We start from the raw sequence: 11,736 nt of genomic DNA on the forward strand, positions 1-11,736 counted from the left end.
AATCTAACATTGTGGGAAATGAAAATAAATTGAAGATGGATCATCGATCACAACGGACAAATCGTTTGGCAGGTCTGAAGTATGATCTTCTTATTTGACGACGACATGAGGTACACATGTATACGTTCCGGTAACCTGATGACAGTCTTATTCGTGATTCACTTTTCTTTTTGTTCGTCCAGATTTCAGTAAACTGACAAAAGTAAATCTATAAATAAGCATTTTGTTCTACCTTTGTGACAAAAGTATGCGAATCCATTTCCCGTTTATTTTTTTTTATTTTTTTTTTTTATTTTCAAGTATAAAATGTCTAGGCCTACTACGTGAACGTGATTGCAGAATAGGCATTCTTGACTTCGTTTGCTTTTCCTGTGTACTGTCATATACGGTGCATGGTACTCTCACGTTCAAAATGATAAATAATTTATGATTATAAAGCATCATTCATTGACGAAACTCTTCAGCGAGCCGAAGCGTTTTCCGGACAAAATGCATGCGGAGATGACCCCCAAAGGTGCACCCGACGACTGACGATTATATAATCGCATAACCTTTCAACCCCGTATGTAAATGAAGAATCTGGACAGGCTGAGGGAGCCGTTTGAAAAATGGCGTTCTGAGCGAGGAATTCGGCGATGTTTTCACGGATTATTGTGTTTTGGATGTAAAATTCGTATTAAGTGACACGGTAAGTTAAAGATGAATGTTTCCTGATGACGGTCGCATATAGTGTGCACCGTGTCATTGTGAATAAATGTGTTTTTTAGTCAATTGAAGTGAGATTGGTTGCCGTTTCGCTCGTGACGGAGTTTCCGGCCTTGTGCTTAACAGATTACACATACGGTATTACCACTGTCAAATAAAAAAAAAATGAAAATCACATTTTCTATGCAAGCGCCTGTGATATTGACGATGATCATGAAGCGTTTCGTGAAACAGCAACTAGCGCTGTCGCACGGGACGGATTACAGACGGTACGTGCAGAGTAACGCGGATGTACCACAGGGACTTGGCACAATTTTCCAAATGCTAGTCCATATATATATATCTGTGTATTATAGTGACAATGTCACAAGGTCACTATAATATATACATATGTATCTATATGGACTATCATTTGGAAAATCGTGCCAAGCCCCTGTGCGATGTACCGGAAACTATTTTCACGTATATTCACCAGCTTGATCCATATATAGCCAACGTTAAAAGAAATAAACAATAACAAACAACAGTGGAAGACTTCTTCAAACCAAAGTAACTTTCTTTGTAAGAAACTGTTAAAACATGTTGTGACTAAATAAAATGTTGATTAAACAATATTGTGTTGTTTGACGTAACGGTGTCCTAAAATATATTGGCCACATGTTGGGCCTGGTTATATTGAAAACCGGTTTTGAAGTATTAATCCTTTCCCTGAGGATTTCAATATAACCGGGTTCGACTATATACGTAAATAGTGTTTGCTTGCAAATTTACAGCTAACCCCTTTTTCTTCAGCTCGAGACACGCAATGATCACATTCACTATTCCAATTGGGGTTTCAATGTATGCACGCCCATGAGAGAACTGTCGACATTTAAAGGAAGGAAAAAACCACGATTCTATCCAAAATCGATGAAACTAATCAAAATGTAGGTTTGTTGGAATAGCCATAAAGCCTACTTCTACCAAACAGCTGTATCTAATTCCGAACATACTAGTCAGCAGTGGACACCTATCACTGAAATTGTGATAGCGCGATGAAGCGCTTGAATAAAGATAATGATATTTGTGATATTAAATCTCTTTATTTATTGTTATTTATATTGATGTTTTATTATTTGACCTAATTACTTAGTGCAAATAAGCTATAATGCTATTTTTAGTGGTTAAACACTTGATGTCTTTGTAAACAAGACTAAAATCCGTTGTATTATAGTATACACAATAAATTCTTTTGTTTATTTCTTCGTTTTTTTTGTTTTTTGGGGGGGTTTTTAATAAAAAGACGATACCATTCATTTAAACGTAACAGGAACACGAAAGAAACGAGCAACAATCGCCAGAGGAGGAGACGCCAAACACACAACAACAGGGACACAGGAGGAGACGGCAAAAGTTAGGTTAAGACATTTTATTATTGTACTACCTGTGAATGGGTTCCAAACAAATGTTACAACATATATATATATACATGTATATAAACGTAGCTGCCCAATATAGAATAGTTTTAATCGGCTTCCCATCTGCGTACAATGTTCCTCTCTGCAAAGTACCAATTTTACAAGGTGAAACTGTTACTAAAGCAACATAAATATCACTAGGTCCAGAAAGGCATCAACTATTTCTCATTAATCAGAAATGAAAACAAAAACAAAAACAAAAAGACAAAAAACGCGGTTGCGACCAAAAGGGCGGTATCACATAAATCGATGACGTCACCACCACCACTTCTGTTCCATCATCGACATTCTTCTCATCGCCAAAGACTGCAAGAATCTGCAAGAATATGATTTATAAATTTAAATAACAGATTGGACGTAATACTGACGTACATGTGCAGTAAACAGGAGAGGTTAGTCACATGATACAGTTTTCATATTGTTATAAGTGAACTTAATGATGTGCATGTTATGATTTTGTGTGTAACGGATGACGGTGTACGTAAGGGGGCTCCCTATCCATTGAGGGACAAATGAGTATACTTGTGAGGGACAGGGTACATACCTAGTAAGGCACTGGGTACCAGTCATTGATTTGACGCTGGATGCACAGCGGGAATAGAACCATGTGGTCCTCCTCGAACTGATCGCAGTATTTCCTAGCCCAGTACAGCTCATCCCGAGGAAGTTCTTTTGTCAGGTCGACGGACAGCTCCAGTCCGAGGCTGAACAACCTCATGGCATTGGATCGCTCCTCGAAACTGGCCACATTCTTGATACGGGGTCTGAAGCGCTTCCAGGATGTTCGCTTGGCCTGACATGGAGAAGTTCCGCAGAAACGGCAGAGGGAACGGCCTGAAGAAACAGAAACATATTTTCAAAAATACAAAACGTGACAACAAGTAAATTATCGTAAAATAATACATGCCGAATGGATCTTACCGTCATTGTCATATGAACGAAGGAACTGGGTAAGTGGTGGCGAATATCAATATTACTTACGAGTTCTCCATGCTTGGAACATGGTAACAATGGCTATCCATCTCTTCTTGGCGCGGATTCCAATCGACGGCGCATACACGTACGTGTAAACCAACATCAGTGAGGTAATCCCGCACAGAAGGGAACAGAATACCTCGTTTCCGATTCTCTTAAACAAATAAAGTTAAAATCAACCTCGAGAATTCTACTAAGCTAGCCGATGTTCCTTGCATAAGGTACGTCTATAAATTTCATACGAAACGCATAAGCGCCATTTGAAGCCATATATTTACACGTATTTGAAATTACAATGCATTTTAACATGAATCATTATCTGAATGCAATTCTTACCCACATCACGTCTACTGGTGTTGGGCATGCTTTCTCAATTTCTCTTGCGGTGAAATAATACAACATTCTTTTGGTGAATCCTGGCTCGGGCTCCACGCTACACAAATAAAGTGACAAAGCTGAGGTAAAATGTTGCGACACATTTAACCATAAATACATCTATGCATCATGATGTACATGCATATAATCAATGTAAAAACAAAAATCACAGAAAATGTCCAAACTTACCACGTAAGGTCCCGATAAGCAGCAGGGCCTTGCTGCATGGCGTTCAGAATTACCATAAATATCAAGAAAATCTTGATATCCATTGTGGTAATCCAATGATTAAGATAAGAAGTAGATACTTGGGGAGAGACTAACCATCTCCGCCTTTGCCTATATTGCTAAGCAGCTAAGCAACAAGAACGTGACGTCACAAATAGCCTTTCGTCATCAGTATCATGACGTCATACTATTGTCTCCTGTCCAGAGCATAGAAGAACGTCTACGCAAGCCTACGGATGCGTGCATATTTTTGATGATTAATTTTAGTTTTAATTGGCTTTCCTTTTAATGCAAATAGTCGCTGTGTTAATTATTGAAGGAAATGATTAAGTCTCCTTTTCATCATGTTCATTGTATGTTGATATTGTAAAAGTAGAGAGTATGCAATGTCACCTAACAAGCTGAGGTTAGCCGGACCTTTCCTGGTTGCTAGTTCGAGCCCCAGCGTCGGCTGGTCAAACTTTTTTTTTTTTTTTTTTTTTTTTTTATTCTATTACAACATCCACGCAAACGGCATTTAACGGCTTGATTTATATAACAAAATAAATATATTTTCGAGGGAAACCACTTTACTGTCAGCGTACACGTTCAGTGGGCGTTTGTTTAAATTGTGTTCGCCTTTTCCAGGTACATTAAACAACACGTAATGAAGCCTGATGCAAATTATAATATCGGTGGCACAGAGTGTGGACAAAGGCTATTAAAGAGGGCGGGGGGGGGGGGAGAGAACTGCGCATGCGCAAGAGATGGTTGTCTTCCGATGACGCCTGCAAAGTTGGGCACTTTTTGTTAAGTTTTGCTGGATTTCTGTGGTAACCAATGTAACACACCGTGTCATTTTCGTTTTTGAAAACCAACAGATCCTTGAATTATCGAAATTTTGCTGAATACAACATTATTTACTGAATATCAAATTTTGTCATTCTCACCGAATGTTTCCCGCGAGTGATACTTCCGGTGTAAACAAACGGCACCCCTGACGATTATTTTCTGTCCTGTTTTTGCATTATATCATCTACTAACCACTGCTCCATTTGTATGTGAATCATATAGCGTCTTAGGGTCGTACTAAGACTGAAGACTTAATTAACACTGTAATTAATATCCTGTGTTTTATATATGGGTTTTCACCGGTCTGTAAGTCCAAAAACATTTCACCGTGAGAAGGACTACAATTTTCGTAATACTCAATATATTCGGCTTCCTTGTGGCATTTGCTTTATACAAAATCAAAAAAATCGGGTGACCCTGAAATAAAATCAAAATTCAAAGACATCAAACATCTAGTCCACTAGAAAGGGGGGGGGGGATTCAATCCTGAAAACTACTGACCTATCTCACTAACATAATACTGCAAAACCATAGTCATAAACAATCATTTTTCCAGTACAATATCTGTGTGGAAAAAGATCCCACCATACTCTCATTCCAACAGCTGAATATTTTAAGACTGCCCTCCTGTCAGTATATATCCCCCCAAATTAATTAATACCTATATACACATCTTGTTTTGCATTTTAGCGATTTTAGGAAACGACTTCATCTCTTTTTCTCTCTCTCATGACATTATTTGCGATAATGCTATTTTTAGTGATTAAACACTTGATGTCTTTGTAAACAAGACTAAAATCCGTTGTACTATAGTATACACAATAAATTCTTTTGTTTATTTCTTCGTTTTTGTTTTTGTTTTGTTTTTTTTGTTGTTTTGTTTTTTAATAAAAAGGTGATACCATTCATTTAAACGTAACAGGAACACGAAAAAAACGAGCACAATCGCCAGAGGAGGAGACGGCAAAAACACAACAACAGGGACACAGGAGGAGTTAGGTTTAGACATTTTATTATATTACGTGTGAATGGGTTCCATACAGATGTTACAACACACATATATATATAATACGTATCTGACCAATATAGAATAGTTTTAATCGGCTGGCTATCTTCATACAATGTTCCTCTCTGCAAAGTACTAATTTTACAAGGTAAAACTGACCAAAATTACGAAAGCAATATGAATATCACTAGGTCCAGAAAGGCATCAACTATTTCTCATTGATCAGAAATGAAAACAAAAACAAAAACAAAAAAACAAAAAACGCGGGTTGCGACCAAAAGGGCGGTATCACATAAATCGATGACGTCACCACCACCACTTCTGTTCCATCATCGACATTCTTCTCATCGCCAAAGACTGCAAGAATCTGCAAGAAAATGATTTATAAATTTAAATAACAGATTGGACGTAATACTGACGTACATGTACAGTAAACAGGATAGGTTAGTCACATGATACAGTTTTCATATTGTTATAAGTGAACTTAATGATGTGCATGTTATGATTTTGTGAGTAACGGATGACGGGGTACGTAAGGGGGCTCCCTATCCAATGAGGGACAAATGAGTATACTTGTGAGGGACATGGTACATACCTAGTAAGGCACTGGGTACCAGTCATTGATTTGACGCTGGATGCACAGCGGGAATAGAACCATGTGGTCCTCCTCGAATTGATCGCAGTATTTCCTAGCCCAGTACAGCTCATCCCGAGGAAGTTCTTTTGTCAGGTCGACGGACAGCTCCAGTCCGAGGCTGAACAACCTCATGGCATTGGATCGCTCCTCGAAACTGGCCACATTCTTGATACGGGGTCTGAAGCGCTTCCAGGATGTTCGCTTGGCCTGACATGGAGAAGTTCCGCAGAAACGGCAGAGGGAACGGCCTGAAGAAACAGAAACATATTTTCAAAAATACAAAACGTGACAACAAGTAAATTATCGTAAAATAATACATGCCGAATGGATCTTACCGTCATTGTCATATGAACGAAGGAACCGGGTAAGTGGTGGCGAATATCAATATTACTTACGAGTTCTCCATGCTTGGAACATGGAAACAATGGCTATCCATCTCTTCTTGGCGCGGATTCCAATCGACGGCGCATACACGTACGTGTAAACCAGCATCAGTGAGGTAATACCGCACAGAAGGGTACAGAATACCTCGTTTCCGATTCTCTAAAACAAATAAAGTTAAAATCAACCTCGAGAATTCTACTAAGCTAGCCGATGTTCCTTGCATAACTTAAGGTACGTCTATAAATTTCATACGAAACGCATAAGCGCCATTTGAAGCCATATATTTACACGTATTTGAAATTACAATGCATTTTAACATGAATCATTATCTGAATGCAATTCTTACCCACATCACGTCTACTGGTGTTGGGCATGCTTTCTCAATTTCTCTTGCGATGAAATAATACAACATTCTTTTGGTGAATCCTGGCTCGGGCTCCACGCTACACAAATAAAGTGACAAAGTTGAGGTAAAATGTTGCGACACATTTAACCATAAATACATCTATGCATCGTGATGTACATGCATATAATCAATGTAAAAACAAAAATCACAGAAAATGTCCAAACTTACCACGTAAGGCCCCGATAAGCAGCAGGGCCTTGCTGCATGGCGTTCAGAATTACCATAAATATCAAGAAAATCTTGATATCCATTGTGGTAATCCAATGATTAAGATAAGAAGTAGATACTTGGGGAGAGACTAACCATCTCCGCCTTTGCCTATATTGCTAAGCAGCTAAGCAACAAGAACGTGACGTCACAAATAGCCTTTCGTCATCAGTATCATGACGTCATACTATTGTCTCCTGTCCAGAGCATAGAAGAACGTCTACGCAAGCCTACGGATGCGTGCATATTTTTGATGATTAATTTTAGTTTTAATTGGCTTTCCTTTTAATGCAAATAGTCGCTGTGTTAATTATTGAAGGAAATGATTAAGTCTCCTTTTCATCATGTTCATTATATGTTGATATTGTAAAAGTAGAGAGTATGCAATGTCACCTAACAAGCTGAGGTTAGCCGGACCTTTCCTGGTTGCTAGTTCGAGCCCCAGCGTCGGCTGGTCAAACTTTTTTTGTTTGTGTGTTTGTTTGTTTGTTTATTTATTTCGGTTTTTTTTTTATTCTATTACAACATCCACGCAAACGGCATTTAACGGCTTGATTTATATAACAAAATAAATATATTTACGAGGGAAACCACTTTACTGTCAGCGTACACGTTCAGTGGGCGTTTGTTTAAATTGTGTTCGCCTTTTCCAGGTACATTAAACAACACGTAATGAAGCCTGATGCAAATTATAATATCGGTGGCACAGAGTGTGGATACAGGCTATTAAAGAGGGGGGGAGAACTGCGCATGCGCAAGAGATGGTTGTCTTCCGATGACGCCTGCAAAGTTGGGCACTTTTGTTAAGTTTTGCTGGATTTCTGTGGTAACCAATGTAACACACCGTGTCTTTTTCGTTTTTGAAAACCAACAGATCCTTGAATTATCGAAATTGTTGCTGAATACAACATTATTTACTGAATATCAAATTTTGTCATTCTCACCGAATGTTTCCCGCGAGTGCTACTTCCGGTGTAAACAAACGGCACCCCTGACGATTATTTTCTGTCCTGTTTTTGCATTATATCATCTACTAACCACTGCTCCATTTGTATGTGAATCATATAGCGTCTTAGGGTCGTACTAAGACTGAAGACTTAATTAACACTGTAATTAATATCCTGTGTTTTATATATGGGTTTTCACCGGTCTGTAAGTCCAAAAACATTTCACCGTGAGAAGGACTACAATTTTCGTAATACTCAATATATTCGGCTTCCTTGTGGCATTTGCTTTATACAAAATCAAAAAAAATCGGGTGACCCTGAAATAAAATCAAAATTCAAAGACATCAAACATCTAGTCCACTAGAAAGGGGGGGGGGGGGGGATTCAATCCTGAAAACTACTGACCTATCTCACTAACATAATACTGCAAAACCATAGTCATAAACAATCATTTTTCCAGTACAATATCTGTGTGGAAAAAGATCCCACCATACTCTCATTCCAACAGCTGAATATTTTAAGACTGCCCTCCTGTCAGTATATATCCCCCCAAATTAATTAATACCTATATACACATCTTGTTTTGCATTTTAGCGATTTTAGGAAACGACTTCATCTCTTTTTCTCTCTCTCATGACATTATTTGCGATAATGCTATTTTTAGTGATTAAACACTTGATGTCTTTGTAAACAAGACTAAAATCCGTTGTACTATAGTATACACAATAAATTCTTTTGTTTATTTCTTCGTTTTTGTTTTTGTTTTGTTTTTTTTGTTGTTTTGTTTTTTAATAAAAAGGTGATACCATTCATTTAAACGTAACAGGAACACGAAAAAAACGAGCACAATCGCCAGAGGAGGAGACGGCAAAAACACAACAACAGGGACACAGGAGGAGTTAGGTTTAGACATTTTATTATATTACGTGTGAATGGGTTCCATACAGATGTTACAACACACATATATATATAATACGTATCTGACCAATATAGAATAGTTTTAATCGGCTGGCTATCTTCATACAATGTTCCTCTCTGCAAAGTACTAATTTTACAAGGTAAAACTGACCAAAATTACGAAAGCAATATGAATATCACTAGGTCCAGAAAGGCATCAACTATTTCTCATTGATCAGAAATGAAAACAAAAACAAAAACAAAAAAACAAAAAACGCGGTTGCGACCAAAAGGGCGGTATCACATAAATCGATGACGTCACCACCACCACTTCTGTTCCATCATCGACATTCTTCTCATCGCCAAAGACTGCAAGAATCTGCAAGAAAATGATTTATAAATTTAAATAACAGATTGGACGTAATACTGACGTACATGTACAGTAAACAGGATAGGTTAGTCACATGATACAGTTTTCATATTGTTATAAGTGAACTTAATGATGTGCATGTTATGATTTTGTGAGTAACGGATGACGGGGTACGTAAGGGGGCTCCCTATCCAATGAGGGACAAATGAGTATACTTGTGAGGGACATGGTACATACCTAGTAAGGCACTGGGTACCAGTCATTGATTTGACGCTGGATGCACAGCGGGAATAGAACCATGTGGTCCTCCTCGAATTGATCGCAGTATTTCCTAGCCCAGTACAGCTCATCCCGAGGAAGTTCTTTTGTCAGGTCGACGGACAGCTCCAGTCCGAGGCTGAACAACCTCATGGCATTGGATCGCTCCTCGAAACTGGCCACATTCTTGATACGGGGTCTGAAGCGCTTCCAGGATGTTCGCTTGGCCTGACATGGAGAAGTTCCGCAGAAACGGCAGAGGGAACGGCCTGAAGAAACAGAAACATATTTTCAAAAATACAAAACGTGACAACAAGTAAATTATCGTAAAATAATACATGCCGAATGGATCTTACCGTCATTGTCATATGAACGAAGGAACCGGGTAAGTGGTGGCGAATATCAATATTACTTACGAGTTCTCCATGCTTGGAACATGGAAACAATGGCTATCCATCTCTTCTTGGCGCGGATTCCAATCGACGGCGCATACACGTACGTGTAAACCAACATCAGTGAGGTAATACCGCACAGAAGGGAACAGAATACCTCGTTTCCGATTCTCTAAACAAATAAAGTTAAAATCAACCTCGAGAATTCTACTAAGCTAGCCGATGTTCCTTGCATAAGGTACGTCTATAAATTTCATACGAAACGCATAAGCGCCATTTGAAGCCATATATTTACACGTATTTGAAATTACAATGCATTTTAACATGAATCATTATCTGAATGCAATTCTTACCCACATCACGTCTACTGGTGTTGGGCATGCTTTCTCAATTTCTCTTGCGGTGAAATAATACAACATTCTTTTGGTGAATCCTGGCTCGGGCTCCACGCTACACAAATAAAGTGACAAAGCTGAGGTAAAATGTTGCGACACATTTAACCATAAATACATCTATGCATCGTGATGTACATGCATATAATCAATGTAAAAACAAAAATCACAGAAAATGTCCAAACTTACCACGTAAGGCCCCGATAAGCAGCAGGGCCTTGCTGCATGGCGTTCAGAATTACCATAAATATCAAGAAAATCTTGATATCCATTGTGGTAATCCAATGATTAAGATAAGAAGTAGATACTTGGGGAGAGACTAACCATCTCCGCCTTTGCCTATATTGCTAAGCAGCTAAGCAACAAGAACGTGACGTCACAAATAGCCTTTCGTCATCAGTATCATGACGTCATACTATTGTCTCCTGTCCAGAGCATAGAAGAACGTCTACGCAAGCCTACGGATGCGTGCATATTTTTGATGATTAATTTTAGTTTTAATTGGCTTTCCTTTTAATGCAAATAGTCGCTGTGTTAATTATTGAAGGAAATGATTAAGTCTCCTTTTCATCATGTTCATTGTATGTTGATATTGTAAAAGTAGAGAGTATGCAATGTCACCTAACAAGCTGAGGTTAGCCGGACCTTTCCTGGTTGCTAGTTCGAGCCCCAGCGTCGGCTGGTCAAACTTTTTTGTTTGTTTGTTTGTTTATTTTTTTCTTTTCTTTTTTTATTCTATTACAACATCCACGCAAACGGCATTTAACGGCTTGATTTATATAACAAAATAAATATATTTACGAGGGAAACCACTTTACTGTCAGCGTACACGTTCAGTGGGCGTTTGTTTAAATTGTGTTCGCCTTTTCCAGGTACATTAAACAACACGTAATGAAGCCTGATGCAAATTATAATATCGGTGGCACAGAGTGTGGATACAGGCTATTAAAGAGGGCGGGGGAGGGGGGAGAACTGCGCATGCGCAAGAGATGGTTGTCTTCCGATGACGCCTGCAAAGTTGGGCACTTTTTGTTAAGTTTTGCTGGATTTCTGTGGTAACCAATGTAACACACCGTGTCATTTTCGTTTTTGAAAACCAACAGATCCTTGAATTATCGAAATTGTTGCTGAATACAACATTATTTACTGAATATCAAATTTTGTCATTCTCACCGAATGTTTCCCGCGAGTGATACTTCCGGTGTAAACAAACGGCACCCCTGACGATTATTTTCTGTCCTGTTTTTGCATTATATCATCTACTAACCA

The 11,736-nt window shown here is 38.6% G+C and overlaps 3 protein-coding genes across 3 annotated transcripts; all 3 read right to left on the minus strand.

Moving 5' to 3' along the window:
* Nucleotides 1-2,056: 2,056 nt before the first annotated feature.
* LOC117322259 lies at nucleotides 2,057-3,562 on the minus strand. The gene is made up of 4 exons (XM_033877062.1): nucleotides 3,474-3,562; nucleotides 3,144-3,291; nucleotides 2,707-2,996; nucleotides 2,057-2,478 (listed from the first exon to the last, which is right to left on the minus strand). Exons 1-3 carry the CDS (start codon nucleotides 3,537-3,539, stop codon nucleotides 2,707-2,709), a joined length of 504 nt encoding a protein of 167 aa, XP_033732953.1. The 5' UTR covers nucleotides 3,540-3,562; the 3' UTR covers nucleotides 2,057-2,478.
* A 2,004-nt stretch (nucleotides 3,563-5,566) lies between these two features.
* LOC117322260 lies at nucleotides 5,567-7,049 on the minus strand. The gene is made up of 4 exons (XM_033877063.1): nucleotides 6,945-7,049; nucleotides 6,610-6,757; nucleotides 6,173-6,462; nucleotides 5,567-5,944 (listed from the first exon to the last, which is right to left on the minus strand). Exons 1-3 carry the CDS (start codon nucleotides 7,008-7,010, stop codon nucleotides 6,173-6,175), a joined length of 504 nt encoding a protein of 167 aa, XP_033732954.1. The 5' UTR covers nucleotides 7,011-7,049; the 3' UTR covers nucleotides 5,567-5,944.
* A 2,042-nt stretch (nucleotides 7,050-9,091) lies between these two features.
* Nucleotides 9,092-11,194, minus strand: LOC117322261. The gene is made up of 5 exons (XM_033877064.1): nucleotides 10,657-11,194; nucleotides 10,429-10,525; nucleotides 10,100-10,247; nucleotides 9,663-9,952; nucleotides 9,092-9,434 (listed from the first exon to the last, which is right to left on the minus strand). The coding sequence occupies exons 1-4, from the start codon at nucleotides 10,737-10,739 to the stop codon at nucleotides 9,663-9,665; spliced, it is 618 nt and encodes a 205-aa protein (XP_033732955.1). The 5' UTR covers nucleotides 10,740-11,194; the 3' UTR covers nucleotides 9,092-9,434.
* Between the last annotated feature and the right edge of the window lie 542 nt (nucleotides 11,195-11,736).

Source organism: Pecten maximus, chromosome 2, assembly GCF_902652985.1.
Source record: "Pecten maximus chromosome 2, xPecMax1.1, whole genome shotgun sequence".
NCBI lineage: Eukaryota > Metazoa > Mollusca > Bivalvia > Pectinida > Pectinidae > Pecten > Pecten maximus.